Below are 23,083 nucleotides of genomic sequence, written 5' to 3'. Positions count from 1 at the left end.
TGACTCGTTTGATTGATGATTTCCTTCATAATTTTTGGCCCATTTTATTTTCCCAACTAGATGTGACTGACCTAAGTTGATCCAATTCATTTCATTTAATCATTTTGTTGTGGATTATTTGTTAATTCAATATTTACTTCTCATATTATTACATAACAACAATCATCAGTTCAAATGTTCAACATTTCAACACCTTAAACGAGTTGACTCACGAGTCACGAGCCAACTCGAGTTACTCGCGAGTTGAATTCGAGTCAGCGAGCCAGCTCGACTCAATAATCTCAACTCGAGTCAACTCAACTCACTATCTTCCGAGTTGAATTCGAGTTGTCCATAACTCGAGCTAACTCGGCTCGTTAGCAACCCTATATGCAGAGCATAAGAAGGTTGATAAGGACAACTCGGACAAAATTTATTTGCGCAAAAAAAAAAATCAATTATCTTGAAAACATTTTGATCTAGTAATTCATTATAAGAATCAGATATTTGTGAAAACAAAAACAATTCTCTTTCTTAAAAGTCCTTCTGGGCAGCCTCGACCAAATTTATTTTGACAAGCAAAATCAAATTTTCTTGAAAATGTTTTGATTTAGTAACCCGTTATAGGAAGTAGATATTTGAGAAAAGATAAAGAGAATCTGAGAGCGTTGAATAATTGGAGGCACTCGCACATACATACAGTACAGGTGTCGGTGGGGAACTTGTAATTTTAAGGCGGAAGTCTTTATTAGTGTATCATTTAATTTTGTTGAGAGAAGAAACTAGAAAGCAAGTAATGAGACAAAACGTGTTAGCTAGTAAATGCTAGATTAGATTGGGGACTTGTTACGCGGAGAATTGAATGCTTTAATTAATTATGTCATTTTGGTTAATTAAACATTTTTAGAAAAATGCGGTGCGTTCAATCAATGCACATTCAAGTTAAATTGTTTCAATATCTATTCCTTGTCATCGATTTTATTAAACATTTGACTTGTAATGTCCGGATTTTGAATTTAATGCCTCGAATCAAATGTTACCGAAGTTTCCAATGAAATCCGTACGGTTGGAGAGACAACACTGCAACAGCTGTGCTCGTGCTTTAAATGTTTATAAGGGTTGCAAACTTGCAATTTGCATTTTTTTTTTCCTGCACAATTTACCAGAAACAAACACATTGGATGTTAATACTACTATTGTAAAAAAACGGTTGTTTAAATCAAGGTTTTAAATATTATCCAGTGTTTTAATATTCGGTTCTTATTCAGTATTCGGAAATTCACCGAATACCGAATATATAGTATGCGGCTGAATATTCGGATTTTCAAATGAAAAATCATAGGCATTAACTCTAATAAAAACATATAAACATAGATAAATATTACAAATAAACATAAATAAAACATAACACAAGTTAGAATAAGTTAACAACCCTCGGTACAAATTATAAAACTACAAATAAGTATAAATAAAACATAAGTTCAAATTTAAATAAATGAAATTATAACTTATTCGGTTCTTATTCAGTTCTTATTCAGATTCTTATTCTCTATTCGGAAATATTCGGTTCTTATTCTCTATTCGGAAATATTCGGTTCATATTCGGAAATATTCGGTTCTTATTCGGATTCTTATTCTCTATTCGGAAATATTCGGCCGAATAGATAATATGCGGCAAAATATATTCGGCCGAATATTGGACTTAATACTCATTTCCTATTCGGTTTCCAACCGAATACGAATATTCGGCCGAATAGACCGAATATTAAAACACTGGCTATATCAAAAGCTATCCTACATAGCATTTTTTGTTTAAAAAAAATATATTTTGTATTTCTACTAATTATCAACATTATCTAAAGTCTCGTAGAGCAGTAGAGCAATAGGTAACACAAAATTGATTAATATTTATATTAAACTAGTATAAAGTCCAAATTGCTATTCATAATATCTCTAATAATATCATAAAATATCTATCTTTTTTCATTCAAAATAACCCAAGTATTATGACATAAACTATTTTTTTTTATTAAAAAAAAATATAGGTATCATGGAATAAAAAATCGGGAGAGGAACAATAAGTCAATAAATTTTTTTTTTTCCTTATTTGCTAACTTCGAAAGAGATTCGCTCTATTTATAAACAAATAAAAAATAATAACAATTGTAGAATTGTTAGTTGTCAACCTTGTGTTGGTGTACATACTGTAGCTAGGGATCGTTATAAAGAAATCTATAATTAAATCTATGAAAACATTTGGGAATTGGGACCATTAAAATATTTACAAGGGGGTGGGAATCTTCTTTTGCTACATCTCATTTCATCATTACAAATGATCTGGTGATCAGTGATTAATATAATATTTTTTTCATATAAAAAAATGACAAGTTTATAACTCGATTAATTTTTCGTATAAATATTTAAAATTAGAAAAATTTACTTTGGTTTTAATTAATCTTTCAAAATAATTATACTCTCTTTTTCAACGCTGAGTCATGAATGCCTAATTGATGATTTGAAAAAGAAAGAATAAATAGCAATTAATCTGGTCGTGACAGGTGACTGTAAAAAGAAAAAACAAAACTAATATATATAATAACTGCTCACCTCCATGAAGACATGAAGTGACACAAATCATGGAATTCGTATCACCTTGACTTGACTCAAAGTTTTGAGTTTAGATCCGGACCGTCCGACCTGCTTTAACACGAATTTTAAAGAAATTATGGGCATTGCACTTCAAACCAGCTTAATCTAGATTTTGATAAGACGGTTCGGATCTAAACTCAAAATTTGTGTTGCTTGATCCGAATCACATCGAATCTTGTTATTATTATGAATGTAAAAAAGTCATGCTGTTGTGATCGGATATATCACGGTACAACATAACATGTGTGTCACTCTTGTGGTGTGATTATTCACATGATGTGACTATTTTTTGAAATATTAGTAAGACACGACACTTCATATGAAAAATTTGATCACAGGACGTGATGCACGATTAGAACCATAGTGACAAATGAATTATTCGGGTTCGGTTCGGCGAGATCAAAAATTCGTGATTCGGGTATAATTCGGAATTATCCGGACCAGAAATCTCAGTCCTGCAAGGGAGCAAAAAAATAAAAAACCAAAAAAATAATTGTTCTTGGAAAAATTCAGGAAAAATTCGTGAATAATTCGTAAAATTCGGGAAAAGTTCGTAAAATTCGGGAATTATTCGGGTTTAATTCGGTCAAAGTTCGGTCAACCGAATAATTCGGTGTTCGGTTCGGCATCACCCCAAAAAAGAATTAAACGGGTATAATTCGGGTACCTTGTCACTATGATTAGAACTGTTAGATTTTAATATTAAATGGTAAATTTTGAATAAACTAACTTAAGTAATAAAAAAAAAATGTGACTCGTGGATAGTTAAGGCATGCCTCAGTTACTGTGTAATTAAAGACAGTCGTGATTGTCTTTTCAAATTTAATCATTACACAACATGACACGTAAATTTCTAAGCTTGATACAAAATCATGGCATAAGTTTGGTTTAGATATTTTTGTTTCCTTAAGAATTATTGACAATTTTAAAGGTACCTTTTTACATTTTATTTATAATTGGGCTGACTCATTAGATAATTTCATAGACTCTTCTTCTTAATATTTCTCGTACTATTTTTCTGCACACTTCATAATACCTATTAATTTTAAGGGAAATAAACACTAGTAATTTTTTATTTAAAAAATTTAAATGAACATTTACCTAAATCGAAAGGAAAATTAGGGGAAAGCCCTAACTTGACATAAACACTTATAATTTATTTATTTAATTTTTAAATCGACAAAAAGTTCACAAGAAATATTTGAGGAATAAGAATCTTTTAGGTAACTAAAATTTTGTCTAGTTCTATTTTGCCCTTAAACTATGTTCCATTTTATAAAATTATTTTCAAGAGTTACCCATGAATCTATATTTTAACGCTCTAATTTCAACAAAGTTAAATTTAACACACAAGTGGTTCCTGATCTTGTGTTCCTACAAATTTTCCATTTGCATGCATATCGGCCCATATATACAAAAGAAGGCCCATAAAACTGAAATAAATAAAAATTAAGAGGCTGTAAATCCTCTCAAGCATATCAACTGATCCGCAATATTAAAACCCAAAAATAAAAGCCCATAATTTACACCTAGTCTAACCCTTCTGCAGGAATATAAACTAGTATGGTGCCGTTGCAATAGGTATATATTATAAGAGAACAAAAAAAAATTTATACAAAATAATATATTTTTATAAAAAATAAACTAAATGACAAATAATATTATTTAAATTACATATTAAATATTTTTATTTTTATTTTTTGATATATTTTCATAAAAAAAATCTCATATAAAATGACACATTAAATGACAAATAATATTTTTTAAAATAATATAAAAAATATAAATAAATAAAGACATAATCAGTCAATTATTAATTAATTTAAAAATTCTGTAAAATAATATTTAAAAAATAGAAAGGAATCAGTATCAATTAGAAAGAAATTGATATTGGGTCTCCAAATGGCAGTGAGTTGTGAGATTATGGCACTAATTTTAGAAAGAAATTGACACCTTGCATTGAGTTGTGAGATTATGGCAAGTAATCCGGTCTTCAAATGGGCCTAAAGATGGATCCAGCCCGGCCCATTTTAGACTCACACTAATTCAAGACATTTAAAATCCAGACACTTGCAGTTGCATCCTCCTCGTTTCTCTCTCTCGAGTCTCAATCAAGTGTTGTCTAGGATTTTGCACATCTCTCCATCAATGGCGGTTGTAGATTCCGCTCCTCCCGTCGTTAAGCGCCGCAGAATTGTGCGCGATGCCAACATCGCCCACTCGTCTGAAACTGAGACAGTCACTGAAACTGAGTGCCTCGAAATTTTGCGCCAAAGAACATCGCGGCGGTGCGACACGTGGTCCATGTTATCGACACAACCCTTGAACAACGCCAAAAGGTATGTTTGAAATTCTTTAAATTTCCCAGTGTTGTTTATGTTTGAATTGATCTAGCACATCGATAACCTTGATCGATCTGTGAGAGATGATATTTTGATCAAGTTCGGTATAACAATGTTTGCTTATCTTACCTATTTTAGTGGTTGGAATATTTGCGCAAGGCAGGGAAATTGCAAGAGGATGATCAAGTCAGCAATGAATTTAGGATTAAAGTTGTCGTTTAACTATATTATATGTTTATTTTTTTGAGAGAAGAGAAAGTTGTCGTTTAAGTTTAGTTTACAATTTCACTTTTAAATTTAATTTAGAATTTCTATTTAATTAATTTAGTTTGTGTCTTCGTGACATGAATTTTGTTGAACTTATATGGTTTGCTGGTATAGCGATATTGTTGTTAATTTTAATCTTGTGAAGACATCAATCAGCTCTAAATCTTGTTTAAGGCCAGGCTCACTTTTTTTTTTTTTTGCTCAATAGATATTAATATAAACATATGATCACATTTAGTACATCAAAAGCTTTTAAAGTTATTTGGATCATCAAACATGTTACAATGCATGATATGAAATTAATATATTTTCATGCTAGCTATATACTGAAACGATGAAAGAAGATACGTAAAATGGAACGAAATAAATAGCTGTTACATTAAATCTCATTTATTCTAAGCCCTATAATATCTAGAAAGTAAATCTCATTTATTATAATTTCTATAATCTAGCCTATAATCTAGGAAATAAATCATATCTCATATTATATTCTACAACCAAAACTACTAAATACACAATATAAACAATAATGACCTTTTTCGATTGAAATAATATTACATATTTTTATCTGTCAGGGTGGTATTTTTATCTGTCAGGGTGGTATTACATATTTTTATTGTTTACCTAATGTGCTCCTGCAAAATAGTGATTATGTACCTATTTTAAAAATTAGTAAAAAATATCTAAAAAATATAAAAATGTGAACTTTAAGCACATTTTAATGTGAATATCATATTGGGCAATTCAAATCTTTCTGTTTGATCTTGCAAAATTGAAGATAAAGATAAAAAAAGCAATTAATACTGGTCAGTCAACCTTTTTTTTTTTAAATTTTATTCCTAAGAAAAGGAAACTAACAATTGGCCGTATTTTTTTTTCAACATTGGAAAAACTAATATCTGTTTCTGAATGAATGGTCTTCAGAGCAGAAATTTGAATTGGTGCTATTGATTGTTTTCTTATTTTCTTCCTATTGCTGTGCTAAGTGGTAATTCCGAAATCTTTATCATCATTTTTATAGTAAACAAGGATTTAAAAAAAAAAAAATACAAATTATGGTGAGACTATCACGTCTAAGACAATATGAAGCTTCAAAAGTTTCCCTTTCCAAGAAAAGAAAGAACATTCATGATATGGCGAGAGAGGTGATCTTACAAGCAATTGAGGTTGTCAGCCTTTACCAGCAATGAATAGACTAAATCAATCCTCCTAATTACTATGTTCATCATATGACACGAAAGATGTTGAAGAATTTTGAGATAGAAATCATATTCTCAAGATGAGGAAACCGAATCGTCTGCCCCCCGGGATGCAGGAAATTCCTGCCCCCAGAGTCACTGCGGAGTGAGACCGGTTACTGTTTAAGGGTTTAACTATTATTACTGTTTTTAAATGGGGCCCCACCCGCAGAGACTCTGGGGCAGGAATTTCCTGCCCCCCGGGGGGCAGACGATTCGGTCTCCAGGATGAGCTAATGGAACAGGTAGAGATGCAGCGTACTCGATTGACCCGGAGCAAGTACAAAGAAGAGACTTTTATTTAGGAATAAGTGATCTCTCCAATATATATGTGTAAAAAATTTCCTTCACTTTACAATTTGAGATTTACTTTCAGCTGCTTTGAAGGGCGGATGGTAGTATTATTGGACTTTAAGATTCGTGCAAAGTTACACAGAACAGTCCGACTCTACGAATTCTAAAAGATTATCTTTTATGGTACCGTAGAGGATGTGAATTCCTTATGTGAAATAAACAATTTTTATTTTTAAAAATTGACCAAAAATTACAAGAAATATTTTTATTTTTCATCCTTAGAAAGCAAAAGTTTTTGCTCGCTCAGATCCCTCATGGAACTCAGTCCATCGATATTTTGACTGCACGAATCTTCACAAAAATTTAACGGGTCAGCCCCCTTACAATGCGTTCAAGGCCCAGTTTAAAAAATAAGGGCTTTCTGATTTCGTGTTCCTGCAAAATTTTCATTTGCATACTGCAAAATAAAGCAGCTGTAAATTCTCCCGGAGCTGTTTTGCCTTAATTCGCTTTTTTAGCTTCCTAATCCTAAGTAGTTTATTGTACATTTTTTTTTTTAAATCTTTTTATAGCGGGAAAGAAAAAGGATATGTTGATAGCATTCGGTTCAAAGTGTCTTTAAAGTAATCAAACAACCTTTTGTTCTCCTTTTGCATAAATATAAATCCAATTTAACTAGTACGTACCTTATATCTGGTGACTTCTAAGAGATAGGGTTCGAGTTCCGATGAGATATAATCATGCTCCATAAATATGTTGAGTTTTAAACATTAAGTATTGTATTTATGATCATTAAATTAGTTATATTAAATTTAATCACATATCTTTTGGGGTGTCAACGGGTACGATAAGGTCGGGTAGAATAATTTTCGTACTCGTACCAGTTATAAATTGTCCTTATCCTTACACACGTTTTTTTTTTATGTTTTATAGGGTCGGGTAGAATAACTTTCGTACTTCATATGATTGGTCTCGTTTGAAATTATAATACCTCTTTTAATACTTATTTTTATTTTCGAAGTGATGGCCGAAAATAATCCATGCACTTGAAAAAACTAAATTAAGAATAAATTAAAATTGAAAATTAACCAATTAAACTTAGTATAAAAAGAAAATTTATCGTTAGTATTTTGTGCAGCTACCTGTTAAGCTGTTTGTTTTTACCTTATTAATATACTGTTTGTTTTGTGACTATAATTGATATGCTGATCCAGTTATAAGTTTCTGTTTTAGAACCTTATATTTAATTAATATGATTTTTAATAAAAATCGGTGATTTATTTCAACTATTTAAAAAGAAAGGATAAAAACACAATTTATAAGCAATAGAATGAGTACGCACTTACTAGTCAATACGTTTAACATTCCAATAGTAATATAACAGTGTTTAAATCAATCCAAACTAAATAAAAATAAATAATTTTGATTTTGATCCCAAATAAATCGTACTATTTTGACGATCTTGATGCGACTCCATTTTTGATACTTTTCTTCGTAAAAAATACAGTTCTCTCTTATTTAAAATCGAATTGTCCAATTGAATATATTTGGATTAAATTCGCGTCAGCAAAGCCCCTATAGACATATAACCGAATGTTCTAAATTTAAAAATTAACGAGTCAACTTAAATAATAAAGTTTTGCTTTTCCACGAAGAAAAAGGTAATTAATACATGCTCGCATTCCAGTCTCTATTGGTATGAATTAATTAATAGTTCAGTCTCAATTATTGTTAAATTTTATTAATACGATACAACCGAATACTCATTTCAATACGTTTTCACAATCAATTATGTACTTATTCGTACTCATGGGTTCTCACCTTTTAAATTAGTGGATTCCTATCCCATCAAACTTCATCTCGTATAATCCCGTGACAAACGAACATGCCATAATAATTCTTATAAATTCATGATTATCGGAAATAAAATTTTATTTATTTTGAAATTAAATATAGTATTAATAATACGGTCCTAGTGGAGAAGGACGTCAACGAAATCAAATTATTCGCCTTCTTGATAGAGTTCAGGTGGAAGAGATAAAAGAAAGGGGAGAGGATTTGATAACTCCAGTCTCTGGTATGAGTTAATAGTTCAATCTCAATTATTTTTAAATTTTATGTGATAAAAACACACTGCAATTTACATAAACTATTTGATATATATTTTTTAGAAAAAATAACTAATCTTGTTTCCAACAAATTGATTTTTTCAATTTTTATAAATTTTAAAATAGAAATTTTATCAAGTAAAATGTAATATTAAATTGCAGAGGACCGAGGATTCTTCTTTTGGAAGCCTTTCCATTTTAGGCTTTTAGCAAAGATACAGTGTGGTCTATCCTATCTTATCAGAGATTTTTTTTTCTAGAATTAAGCATCCCAGTCCCAGCCAAATCACAGCTGTTCCGCTCAATCAGTAAAAGGCAGTAGACGGTAGTACTAGTACCTGAAGGGGATGGGTAGAAATGTAAATGCACAGTGATAACGCTTGTCGCAAGCAGACAGTAGTCTTTTTTTGCTACGGGTGTTTCTATGTAGCCAAACTTGTTTCCATAACCTGGGCCATTATTTTGTGCCTCTTTCTCTTTGAGAGCGGAGACATATAAAAGAGTATACAAACTATCATACAAAACTTCAACGGGGCCGTTGCAATGTTCGCGCGCCTTTTTGTCATATTCCTGGTCAAACCTTGGTCAGAAACTGACATGCGGGTCCCGGACTGGATAACTGACATCTTAGACATTCAGGCTCAGATGTACTTTCTCATGGACGGTCAGGATATATCAGACCACGTCAGCTAACTGCTCTCACAGCGTGGAGCCGTGGAATGGTTTCTCAAAAACAATTTGCTGTTAATGCATGCACTTGATGGAGTTTTTTTCATAAACCATAATTGAAAAATGGATTCTTAGGGAACCAATATGATTACAACTTTTTTTTCAAAAACCATAAGAACCGTGGGAACCTCACGGTCTGGCATTTTTTTTTTTTTTCCAGACCGTGTGCTTCTCACGGTCTTGCCAAATTTTTTTTTTTTTTTTTTTTTTAAAAAAAACAGATTTTTTTTTCAGACCGTGGGTTCCCACGGTCTCAATTTTTTTTTTTTTTTTTTTTTTTTTTTTATAAAACAGAATTTTTTTTAATTTTTTTTTTTTGTATTAAAATATTAGAAATGTTGAATATGTTTCTTTGAAAATAGATGAAATACAATATAATTTGATTTATTAGAAATACTGCAATAAATAACCCGGATCAATATTTTTCAGGTCAGATTTTTCGCGGCTGTAAGAAAAATTAATATATTTATTTATGTGTTATTAGAAAAAAATAAAAATGCTTAGATTCTGAGTTATTGATCCCGGTTCAAAAGTCATTTCTAGGTAATCCAGAAAATATTGTGATCTTTCTAGTAAATTTAATTTATGAAAAGTTGTATCTATTTTTGAAAATAATAATAACTTTTAAGTTATTTAATAATTGTTATTCAAAAAGAATTCTCAAAATAGATATAACTTTTTATAAATTAAATGTCCTAGAGGGATCACAATATTTTCTGGATTACCTAGAAGTGACTTTTGAATCGGGATCAATAACTCAGAATCTAAGCATTTTTATTTTTTTCTAATAACACATAAATAAATATATTAATTTTTCTTACAGCCGCGAAAAATCCGACCTGAAAAATATTGATCCGGATTATTTATTGCAGTATTTCTAATAAATCAAATTATATTGTATTTCATCTATTTTCAAAGAAACATATTCAACATTTCTAATATTTTAATACAAAAAATTAAAAAAAATTCTGTTTTATAAAAAAAAAAAAAAAAAAAAAAAAAAATTGAGACCGTGGGAACCCCACGGTCTGAAAAAAAAAATATGTTTTTTTTTAATAAAAAAATCTGTTTTTTTTTAAAAAAAAATAAAAAAAATAAATTTTTTTTGGCAAGACCGTTAGAAGCACACGGTCTGGAAAAAAAAAATGCCAGACCGTAACGTTCCCACGGTTCTTATGGTTTTTGAAAAAAAAGTTGTAATCATATTGGTTCCCTAAGAATCCATTTTTCAATTATGGTTTATGAAAAAAATTCCACTTGATGTCGTTGGCCAGTGGCCATCTGTTTTTTTTGAGGTAAAAGTGGCCATCTTTTGAACGCTGAAATGACCATGCGCCGTATCTTTTTTGTACTAAAATATCTTATACATCAATTATTTTTATGGAGAAGACTTGTTATTCTGAAATATCTATTGAATTTTTCTAAGATAGTTATCTTTTTTATTTTTTTAATATCAATAATGCTCAGCATATCTTTTCACTAACTAATTTGGTCAAAGCAAATATTTGTAAGATTTTACATCATGACAAGTGTCAAGGTCGTTTCCAATAACATTTGACCATTGGGAATTGGGACCCATGCGTCAATGGATTGCAACATACTCTGTAACAGGGAGCTCGTAACAGATAATCGTTACTTTTACTTCTGTATTTAACCAACCTTCCTCTTCGTTTTCGGTGCTCACATCGTATAAATCCCACAACACTCGAGCACGCCTTGCGCTCTTTTTCTCTCTCAACCTTTCGCGTCAATCTTGCAATGGAAGAAGAAGGAGAGAATCGCGTGCCAAAAGCCGACGATCAGGATGAGTCTGAAGATATCTGGAAACGAAGCCTCTCGGATTTGGAGCTCGAGCCTGAGCCCGAACCCGACAAGCTTGGAATCGAAGAAGAAATGGTGGAACGTGTCATGAAGTGGCTGGAGCTGGAGATCGCCTCGACCTCTCCTTCTTCGTCCTCCTCGTTTCTTCAAGCAACTGAATTCGTCACCATTAATGGCAACGAGGAGACCTGTGGGTCCTCTTTCTCTGGAACTGCATCAACTGTCATGGCATCTATTGACACTAGATATGAGGGCCCGTATCTCGGATCAATGTGGCCGTTCGCTGGAGGAGAGGTGGCGCCGGCAGGGGAGGTCGTCGGAGGAGAGACGGAATGTGTAATAGATGATGAATGGATGCATTTCATTGAAGTAGATGATTTTGAGGAGATCGAGCAGTGTTAGTTCGTTGTGTCAGTTGTGGGGTCCAGTGGCAGCCTTTTTGGATTAGGACTAACTGGAGATGAATTGACATTATTAGTAGTTTCCTTTTTGTACAGTGAAGATAGACAGCAGGTCCTTTTTTGTCTTTTGACCTCTTTGAGAAAAAAAAGAAGAAAGTTTCATCTTTTCCTTTCCATTGCTTTTAATTTTCTAGTAATGTATTTTACATCTACATAACTACATTAATGCATTATCTAATCACTTTCATAGAACCGTCAATGTACGTAAATGTACTAAGAAAATATTAAAATAATCTGAAAGGGAAAAGTACAAGACAAAACGGAAAGAAAGAGAAACGAGGTCATGAAAAGAAAACCAAAGAAATGGCAAAGGATAAAGGCTATAATGTGGGCCAGCTGGGGATATGAACAAAAATAGAGCAGGGAGGGGTAAATGCAGAGAAACGCACAGTAGGAAAGGACGAAGAAGGACAGACCGACAGAGGACTTCTCAACTTTTTACGACAGTACCACGTATCCTCTGCATTAACTCGGAATCTTTGGAGTTAATGAATCTCAACCGTCTGATTTTAAACGGAGCCAATTCGACCACTGCTTAAGATATAGGAGGCCTTTTAATATTAGTGTGAATCTAGTCTTCACGAATCTTAAAACAGATCGGATGGTCAGAATTCATTAACTCAAAAGATTCCCTTTTGTGTTAATGCAGAGGATACGAATTCAGTGGAAGAGAGAAACTGTGCGCAATTCCTGACAAGCTTCTTCAATGAGCCTCAAAGAATCCCAACTACTCCTCGCGCTCTTCTAGACGAGTGCGTATCCTCTGTCATATACTCATATGAGTCATATCTCATATTTTGAACTGGTCGTTCGGATCTTCTATGGCGCTTTTCTGTGTACTAACAACTTGTAAGTTGTAAACTGTCGTTTCATTTTTATTTTATGATATTGCTTTTTTTTGTGGGCCTGTTGTACATGCCGTGCATAGAGTGAGAAAAATAGAACGGTGGAGGCGAAGTCGGTTTCATCATGGAATAATACGGTTACTGGCTTACTGCATAGATAGTATGGTATGCGTATGAGCTACCTGCCATGACTCATGTGTTCTGTATCATAACAATTCGCGTACTGTGATCATTTTAGAAAATTTGGCACGAAAGATTTAATCACGGCATGACATGACATGTGATTACGTAAGTCATGTGTAATTATGACCGTTTGGGCACGCAATTCACGTTTGGACATGGCATGACTCGTGTGGCGTGACTATTCGTGTGCTATGAGTACCCTTACATTTTAATTACAGTACAGTACGACATATGAAAAATTAACTTAGTCACGACATGTGAGAATATCAAAATCACAGTATATTAGTGACAACAACACGACACTTTTTTTCTACTCAAGTGGTACAACGGGGAGGGCTGAAGGATTTTTTTTTTTTTTTTAAGTTGGTAATTTTCTTAGCGTTGGTGCACATTGGAAACGTGTGCGTGAAAGACTGAAAGGTCAAGTCTCCATCTACCGCAAGTGGCTAACAGCAATCAATTGAGAAGAGGAAACTGGTGTTTTTCATTCAATGAGAGGAAGAAAAGATGGGTGTTTTGTGCTGATGTCTACACTTGTTAGTACCAAGAAAGAAGGACCTTTTTTTGTCTGTAGCCAGTAAGCCCCTTCAGAGTTCAGTCCTCATTTTTACTGATCCGATGCAGTTCATTTTTAATTAATGCGCAAATACTTTTGTCAGCAAAAGAATGGAACTACTTTATAAATCTTTTTATTTTTTTGTACTTTGTACTTCATAAAAAAGTTACATTATAATAAAGAGATTCAGATTATTTTATATATCAGGCTGCACAAAATTCAAATATATAACCACATTTAGGGGTGGCAACGAATCAAACCGAATCGAACCTACTCTAATTTGAGTTTGATTTGAATAAGATTCGAACTGAACTGAGTTTGATTTGTTTAGAATTGAACCAATTTTGAATCGAATTAATTGCGAACTACATATTTTTCGAATCGAATTACGAACTAAATTTTTTTTTAGCAGCCTTACTTATACCGGTAGTTTATACATTAATTTTCTTCTTGCGAGACAATCACACAGCTTTCATTTACCTTTCACAAATTCACACTAATGAATTATGGGCTAGTTTATTAGCTATTAGTTGCTATAATCATACCAATTGAGCATATACAAGTGCAAGACTGATAGCTATACATTAACTATTACAATTGTCACTACAGTACTAAAAAAAAGAGCTTCAGTGTGATATCAAAGTATGAAATGAGTGTTTTTAAGTTGAAAAATTGTTCATGAAAAAATACATCACAACAAATAATCATAAAAAGATGATTAAGTACAAGAACTGAGTGTTTTGAGAGCTAAGGAGCGTCGGCTATGTTATATTATGATTCTCTATATTGGGTTCTAATTTCATTAGGTAAATGAACGGCCGATGTCATAATGAGATTCGAACGATAAAGTTCGCGAACCCATTTCAATTGAACCAGACCTAGTTTGAATTTGGTTTGAATTAATTTCGAACCGAACCTGATTTGGTTCGTTTCAGTTCGAATTAATTTTGAATCGAATTAACTCAAATCAAACCCAAATCAAAATCGAATCACGAACTACAAATTTTTTTGCCAGCCCTAACCACGTTCAATATTTTTAATTTAGGAATACAATTATGCACCGAAATATACTTTTGAACTAGGGTAAATCTGTTTGGAATATTGTTTTCAAGCACTCTACGCTTATCAGACCAGATACATTTCTTTTGTAAGAAACAGGCTAATTCCATCTTAATGGGCTTTATAAGAAAAATAGATTTACAGGCTTCTATTAAATTGCACAATTGGATATCTTTCACTTGTTTCACTAATTATTTATACAAGAAACAATTGATTCATTAAATTACAAATAAAATATTACAAATACAAACAACCGTTTATTTTGCCCTCACCAAAAAAACAGGACGGGCTTTATCTAAATTAACCTAAAAATACATAAAAGAAAAAAAAAAGGAAATATACAATTTCTAAAATGCCATGTCAGATTGGGCCACATACTCAGGCCCAGATGGCAAGCGATGACATAGATAATGCACCAACAAAAAGTGCAACATAAGCTGCGACTTGTAACCTAAAACTTGAGCCTATTTTACCACCCAGAAAATCGGCTGCAATCAAATCCACCAAAGCCATGTAAATTAAAATCCCAGCTGAGACTGAGTCCAATAACCCTTCAATTATCAGAGCTCTGGGACTGAGTGCATTGTAAAATGAGGCAATGCCGGTGCCTATGCCGATGCCCGCAGGGGTAGTTACAGAAAAAAATGAAGCCATGAAATAGGATTTTAGGTTAGTGAATTGAGCTTGCGAGATACATCCACCTAAGGCAAACCCCTCGAAGAATTGGTGGAAGGACAAGGCAGCGATTAGAGGCTTTATGGTGCATGAGCTCTGCGACACTCCTAGTGAGAGCCCAATTATTACTGAGTGCGACACAATCCCGAGTTCAAGTATCTGCACATGCCATGCAAAATGTGAAATTAATAAAAAAATTTCAAGTTGGATATGTAATAGCTTAGCTGTGAACTCTTTAAAAACACTAGGAGATGCATGTTCGGTATAATCTGTACCAGCACTGGTAATTCAACAGTCAGCTAAGTCTGGTATTGTACCATCACAACAGTCAGCCTGACCGGTTATTTTATCTTACCCCTGAAACCAGAAACCTCCCCGCAGTTCTGTGCATTAAATTTTAGTCATAAACAATAACATAGTTCTCTAATTACTACCAAAAATATCTCTAGTTCTGGTATTGTGCCGTCCCCATTAATATTGGCAATATAATTATTATCATTATAGTCCTAAAACTTTTCTATAAACTCTTCCTTTAGTTACATTTCTTTTATTAGTATCCCTTTGTTTTGATAACTGAAAAGGGTATTAAACAATTCCAACTACCATAGTTACCCCGCCCCCTTCTCTCTTTCTTCCCTTTTCATATTTCCAGCAAGAGAGAATAAACATGCAAGACTAAATCTTTCTTCTTTCTATTCTAAAAAATCCCCACAAGTTCCATGGTTTTGATTAAACATTTGGCAAACGAGAACTTGGGTATTATAGGACTAGTTCTTTTGGAGTAACTTCCATACAATCCGCAACCATGCTATATGCATGAGGTGGTAACCATAGGCACAGACAAGCTATTAACTCTCCCTTGGACAGTCATGGCTTGGAATAATGCTCTATTGAAGTTCAATTTATTCAATTGTTTTGTACAAGATACTTGATTGAATTTTCAGTATTTTGACTTACAAAATTATGTTATTAATTTCTTGAAGGCCCTCTATTATGCATTTAGGAAATTATTTCCCACAAACACTTTTATGTCAGTATTCCTATCACAGGCCAAAACTTGCAGTTTAAAGGTCTAAGAACAGACTAAAACCTAAACATGGAAATTCATCAAAGAATTTTGGTTCATGTTAAATCCACAATATATTTAGTACAAAAAATGGAAATTACCTGTGACACAACCACATGACGCACATGCGAGGACACCTGACCCTCCCCGCCATGTGAATGCCCTTGCAAAAGAGGCTCCCTCTCTTCATTGATCATCTCCCCTTCATCTGGCTCGGGAGCAATCAAGATAACCAAATTTGCTGACCTCTCCACTGCCAGTGCTGCAGCCTCAGCCTTCACCCCACTCGTTTCCTCTTGATGCTTCTTCTCATAAAATTGTGTGAATGTAAAGTCTGCCACGAGTGTCACTAGCGCTGCCAGCATGGCGACAAATCCCGCAAAAGGGAACCGTTGCCAGGGTACAGCAGGGAGGCATGCATTGGTCAGGGCTGACTGGGCGTCATGAAGCATGTGTACGAAGCCGGTGGCTAAAATTACACCAGCTGCCACTGCTTTGGCTAGCACAAATCCGGCACCATCAGTGCGCAAAAGCCGACGCTTCCTCCCTGCAAGTGGAATGGAGATGCCTACTACACCGGAGATTAGAATTGCAACAATGGCAGTGAGTTTTAGGTGGAAAGCTGCCGACTCATCTCGGCAAGTGTCAGAGGATGATATGTTGGTGAAGGTTTTGCAAGGGCTGCTGGAGAGAGATGCCGATGCTGTTTCTGTTGTGGAAAATGAATTGAGTCAGTATTAGTTATTAAAAAAAAAAACAAAGAATATTGTTTGGCTGTTAAAATCAGACCATTTGACTTAATAACCCTTTTATTTATTCATTTGTTTACATATTTATTTATCATCTATCAATTTTTCTATGTATTTATTTATCTGATCCAATAGTGCTGATCTGTGTTATTTAAGTGGCATATTTCTTGCCAGGCCTTCTTACATATTGGACTTTTGGGCTTTTTTTATTAAATTTCAAGTCATTATCAGCCTCAGAAAATGAACATACTGTACTCAACTGTTACAAAAAAAAATTAAAAAAAAAAAGGCCTTAAGAAAAGTTGAGCTCTATCTCATGATAAAATTACAGAAACTGTTTTTACCCAGTACCTACCAACCAAATAAATTCTGAAATTCGGTTGCTTCTTCATTTGAACATGTGGTGGTTTCAGCTAACCTAAATTCATACTACTATACTTGTTTCAAACGAAAAGGATATGCTTCTCATTGGTGCATAATTACTGTCTTGTAGTACAGTTAGGCGCTAAATTTTGAAAATTGCAATTAACTGGAAAAGTCTAGACATCTTTTGCATTTTTACGATTCTGTCTAATTACTGATTTACTTCAGTGACTGTCGACCAGAAATGATTTCTCAATTGCCTAAGCGAAAACCATTTCTACCAAGCAAAATTGAAATCTCAATAAAAAATAGTATACAATACCAGAAAATTGCCGCAAGTGGTGAGCCAGTAAAAACGTCGAATTTGTCTCCTACGAGGAAAAATCAATAATAATTTATACGATTAACGCCATTCGATCAGAAATTCAAGTACTTTGCTCCAATTAATAAAATTAGCAAAACAATTCGAAAATAAATAAATAATATAAACAGCAATTACTTCCAACTGAAGCGATGTACCTCTGTGATAGACATAGCAAAGAAACTAAGCTCTTCCAATGAAGATTCACTTGAGCCACTTGTTCAATTTCGTTCCACACAAACTGTGCAAACTCTCTTAATCTTGTGTAAAAAGCGCTAAAAAAAGGAAAGGAGAAGAATTTAAGATGGAAAAGATAGAGAACCAGATGCCTTTACAACGTATTGTTCGCTATGTCGTCACTCCGCTGATAGAAAATGGCGGGAGGGTCCCACCCAGGCAAGAGAAAAAGAGTTACTGGATTACATTTTGTTGTCAAGTGGGTCCGACTAACGGTCCAGATGTAATTATTGTTTGATCAGACGGTTCACATGTGGATTGATTATGTTTTTGGTGCTTTCGGTAGTGCACGGTTGAGGGGTTCGCGTTCGGTCTTGTGGAATCAACACGACATATTGGCACCGTTAGATGGAACACGTGTCATGATCCTGAAGGAAACAGTTCGGCTGTGGTTGAATGTCGACATTGTGGCGCGATTTAATAAAACAAGTGGGCCCACTAGCTGATAAATAATGCTTTGTCGATCCTTCGTGCGATGACAATTTTTTTCATAAATGCCCAAAGTACTAAAAAAATTAACATTTACCCATGCTATTAGGTGGAGCAATTACAGATCTAGCGCATCTATAAAAATAAAATTACATATTCGTACTCGTACCTTACGATCCCGGCTTACTTCAGAAGAAAGTATAAATCTTTTTAAATAAAATTCAAAATTAAGTTTTTTTTTTAATTTATAATATCATATTTACCATTATAATTTTCAAAAACTCATAAATTTATTCAATTTATTGTCTCTTTTTTTATTAAAACTCAATTTAAGTACATAAAGTTTTCATTTTATTCTTTATTAAAAAAATAAAATGCACAAGTCACAACTAGAAAAATAAATTATTTGTCACCACAAATCGGTCAGTTAATAAATTGAACATTCCTCTTATACATGCTACACAATTTCATTTCTTAATAAAGAAGTAAATAAAAATGTTGTAAATTTAAAATGAGTTTTAATATAAAAGACAGTAAATTGGATAATTTTTTGAATTTTTGAAATTTAGTAGGGTCAATATTATGAATTTTAGAAGAAGAAAAAATACAAAATTTTGATAATTTTGAAGGATAATATAAAATTTCCTTTTTTAAATAGGCTGACAAGGACGAAGATAACGTTGACAATTTAGGTATATTCTTTTTTATTTTCCACTCAACAATCCGAAGTCATTCAACAATATTTTCAAAGAAGTATGGATTAAGTTGTCGAATATCATTGTTGTTGAGATCACATTCTACCGAAATTTTTATTATTCCATATTAAAAAAAAAAAATCATGGAACCGCAGATTCGCTTAGCGGTCTTGATATTTTTCAAAATCCTTCCAAAACATAGTTTTTTTTTAATATGATATAAATAAAAATTTCGGCATATTCGATAAGTGAATTATTTTGCACAAATGAAGGGTAAGACTAGCAAATATCCAAATAATTTTGTATTCTCCTGCAAAGTTGAACCGCTGTTGGAGAAAAGAAATATAAAGAAAAATATTCCTGTCGTAACGCAATATCTAATGAATGCAAAAATAAAATATAATGAGCGACTGATAAAAAAAATGGAAATTAAAAGAGGTCAAAAGCATGCCGTGTGACGGGGGTTTGGAATGTGCTGATTCGTGCCAAAAGTTGACCAAGAAATCTTGCTTCTTCTTTAGAATATAATAAAGAAATCCGATATTCTACATGCCCAATTACAGGCCTTAAAAGATTTGGTCATGGTAAAGCCCAATTACAGGCCTTAAAAGATTTGGTCATGGTAAAGCCCAATTACGGTCCTTAAAAGATATGTTCACGGTAAAGCCCAATTACGGTCCTTAAAAGATATGGTCATGGTAAAGCCCAATTACGGGCCTTAAAAGATATGGTCATGGTAAAGCCCAATTACGGACCTTAAAATATATGGCCATGGTAAAGCCCAATTAGATTTGACCGTTGGCTGTTTCGTTTTCTGTGTTTTAAAACTGCCTAATAAAACCCAATTCTTATCTTATTTTCATGTAAGAAACGGAATTCGGCTTTCAAAGCTTCTTTTTACAAGACTGTTTGATGATAAGTTCAAAGCAAATTGTGTGATCACCTGTCGGATCGGGTTTGGGTTTGCAAGTCATGACTTGACCCGACCCAAAAGCAACACAAATCCAAGTTGCTTTTAGAATGGCTTAATTATAGAAGGAGAAAGAGGCTTCATAAGCCCAGTACATCTACTTTTTGGAAAATACAAAAGCCCAATCTGATTTTCAAATATTAATTAAAAGCCCAGGTGACAAAGAGGCTAGAATTTCAAATGTTAATTAAATCAGCGCAATAATTGATTTCGATATGAATCTTGACCAAAGGATGCTACATAGAAAAGTATTTTAAAGGTCAAGGGCATAGTGATTTTTGGCTACACAGAGATTATATTTAAAAAGATATCACACACCTTTTTTTTAACAAAAAAAAAAAAGAGAATCACCATTGGTTCCGAACAAAAAAATAAAAAGAGATTCTCTTATCTTTTTGTTTGTTTTCTTTATCTTTTTGTATCCTATATTCCTATGCTACTTATTTCAAATCATTCAGTGCTTTTGCTTTTAAGAAAAGGGAAATCTTCTGGAGCAATCAATCAATCAAAGAACAGCTATCCTTTGTATTAGTGTTATTTTAAGCTTTGTTGAGATTGTACTCATAAGTCATAACATCCTTCAGCAACAAGCCAATAATTTCATGTGTACACCATAGTTTAATTACTTCTCTCGTATATGTCCCATAAATTATAATAAATTACTTTCTAACATAGCCACGTTAGCATTCTCTTCTATTAGTGGTGGCAAAAAAAGCTGGTAGTTTGTGGCTCGATCGTGATTTGCATCTGACTCGCTCGCTAACAGCTTGTTCGTTATTGGACCGAGCTGTTAACGAGCCAGCTCGCCACTAGCTCGGTCCAAAATTATAATTATATATCGCGAGCTAACTCAGCTAGGCATCAATCCGTGAAATTGTGTGCATTTTATACTGTCCAGCTCGGTTCAACTCAGTCAAAAAAATTTGTAAAATTTATTTTCTTCTTAAAACAAAATACGGTCAGACCCAACTCGTCAGCTTTTGAGCTAACTCAGTCAAATTCATGACGATTTCAACTTGGACATCTAAAATCAGCTCACTTGTAACTCAGACGAACCAGCTCGTTGCCACCTATTAACTCCTATCCTCTTTGTCATCGCACTCTCTTATTCTTTGATGCTTTCCTCTTTTGTGATCGCACCAATTGCAATCTGTAATTAATTTGCAGCGTCTAGAGGAAGATTAATTAGGTCTACATCAATGCTCCATCAGATGGGGACAGTTGGCTACATTTACAACATTTATATGTCAATCCAGATAGTGCGCACTAACATGTCAGTGCTCAACTGGAAACCAGAGTGTGAATGGGACAACATATATTGCACTCGAACACTACATAACTTTGATCTGCTGTCAATATTTTTATAACACTTTCTAGGAATTGAGAAGATATATATAACACTTTCTTAGTTTTTACTATATTTTTTTTTGGGTCTATTTTGTGTGTAATTCTGCTAGTTTCAGCTTTATACTTTTAATGCTTGTTTGGTACCAGTATTCTATTTCTTTGTATGGTTTCATGATAAATGAAATTGGTGGGTTACACACCACTACTTTTCAAAAATAAGATAAAATGTTTGGATGCATGAAATTAACAGAAGTACTTGTATGTTTTTATTTGAATACTATATAATGCATTTTCTTTTCTTTGAAATTGTGTTAGATTATTTAGTTTGATAATTTAACATTATATAACTATATAAAATTAGTATTATTCAAAATAAAACTATATATACTGCATATTGGTCAAAATGGTACTATGCATAGCGCATATTAGTCCGTACTATGAATCAATATCTCAATTTTCAAAGTCCTTATAATCGATCCTTACCATCCAACTTTATCTCCATATATATATATTAAAATATACGTGTCTATCATATTTTCTATTTTATTAGAATATGTTTGTAATTTTTTAGATAGGTAGAAAATCACTACTTTTGATTGGGCTAGGATCTTTAGATTAAGTGATTTTCTACCCATCAAATAATAGTAAAAAAAAAAAATAATACAATTTAGTATGTAAGTATATTTTTATATAAAAATCGTATTGAGCAGTTTAATTCTAACTATTTAAATTTTTTAAATGAAAATATTGATCCGTAGTAGTACAGACCATTCTGCACATGTATGGTAAAGTAACATAGCCTCACTTTTTAAACAATATTTAATATTTACAATGAGAAATATTGTAAAATTAACACTTTCTTTATAGTGCTCACATTAACATTTTTTTATATTATTTTCATACACTAATCTGAACAGTGTTATTCTTGCATTATTTTGTTGACAGTCCAAACCCGTGAAATATGACCCCGTTTCTAGCTGCTGCATTTTCGTCCGTGAATGAACAATTATTATACGGAGTTTTTGTTTTGGACCATGCTCTTGTTGAAACAGAGGGATCCGTAATTATATATAAATCCAAAATCCAGATTCTTTTTTTCTGTGCTTCTTTCAAAATTTCAACCTGTCCCTTTTTAGTTTTTACTTTTTACGCCCGGTTTTAATCCGATCTAATAAAATAGTCGTGATTTTAGTTATATAAAATTTATCAAACTTTTAGTAATAGTTCAGATTAATAATACCTTTTGTGTTATGTTGGTAGCTGGGGCGGATTCAGGATTTCGATCAGGAGTAGACACAAATTACTGATAATAGTGCATTTTTTTTTTCTGACGAATAAGAGCGGAGTAGCAGATAGGAATTTAAAAAATCATGACGTGACCGGATACGTCACAACATGGTACGTTTCCATCACAACACGTGTGCCAGTCACGTGTTGTAACTCGCATGTCCCGTGCCGTAACTATTCACGTGACGACCATCTCTCGAAAATTTAGCACGACATGTCATGCGAAAGATTTAATTGCAGCACGTCATGTGATCACGTGAGTCACATGTAATTACGATCGTTAAATCTTGATTAAATAGTGAATCTTGAATAAACTAACATAAAATATGAAAAAAATAGTTAAATATGATCAAACGTGAAAAACCAGTCACAT

General features: G+C 33.0%; 2 protein-coding genes across 2 annotated transcripts; one reads left to right on the top strand and one right to left on the bottom strand.

The window, feature by feature from the left end:
• The first annotated feature begins 11,306 nt into the window (after positions 1-11,306).
• LOC144559707 (uncharacterized) lies at positions 11,307-11,957 on the top strand. Its single transcript, XM_078308811.1, has one exon. The coding sequence runs from the start codon at positions 11,365-11,367 to the stop codon at positions 11,827-11,829; it is 465 nt and encodes a 154-aa protein (XP_078164937.1). The 5' UTR covers positions 11,307-11,364; the 3' UTR covers positions 11,830-11,957.
• A 2,768-nt stretch (positions 11,958-14,725) lies between these two features.
• LOC144559094 (zinc transporter 7-like) lies at positions 14,726-18,072 on the bottom strand. The gene is made up of 4 exons (XM_078308037.1): positions 17,904-18,072; positions 17,707-17,755; positions 16,374-16,981; positions 14,726-15,365 (listed from the first exon to the last, which is right to left on the bottom strand). Exons 1-4 carry the CDS (start codon positions 17,916-17,918, stop codon positions 14,910-14,912), a joined length of 1,128 nt encoding a protein of 375 aa, XP_078164163.1. The 5' UTR covers positions 17,919-18,072; the 3' UTR covers positions 14,726-14,909.
• Positions 18,073-23,083: the final 5,011 nt, after the last annotated feature.

Source organism: Carex rostrata, chromosome 9 (genome assembly GCF_964058835.1).
Source record: "Carex rostrata chromosome 9, lpCarRost1.2, whole genome shotgun sequence".
Taxonomy (NCBI): domain Eukaryota; kingdom Viridiplantae; phylum Streptophyta; class Magnoliopsida; order Poales; family Cyperaceae; genus Carex; species Carex rostrata.
This window is presented reverse-complemented; position numbering and strand designations above follow the sequence as displayed.

What these genes read in the sequence shown, in the direction of transcription:
- LOC144559707 (XM_078308811.1), top strand. Translation starts at nt 11,365, where the DNA reads ATGGAAGAAGAAGGAGAGAATCGCGTGCCAAAAGCCGACGATCAGGAT.
- LOC144559094 (XM_078308037.1), bottom strand. An exon ending in CCACTTGCGGCAATTTTCTG is followed by an intron (nt 16,982 to 17,706) that starts GTATTGTATACT and finishes TTTCCACAACAG; the next exon opens with AAACAGCATCGGCATCTCTC. An exon ending in GTCATGTGGTTGTGTCACAG is followed by an intron (nt 15,366 to 16,373) that starts GTAATTTCCATT and finishes TGGCATGTGCAG; the next exon opens with ATACTTGAACTCGGGATTGT.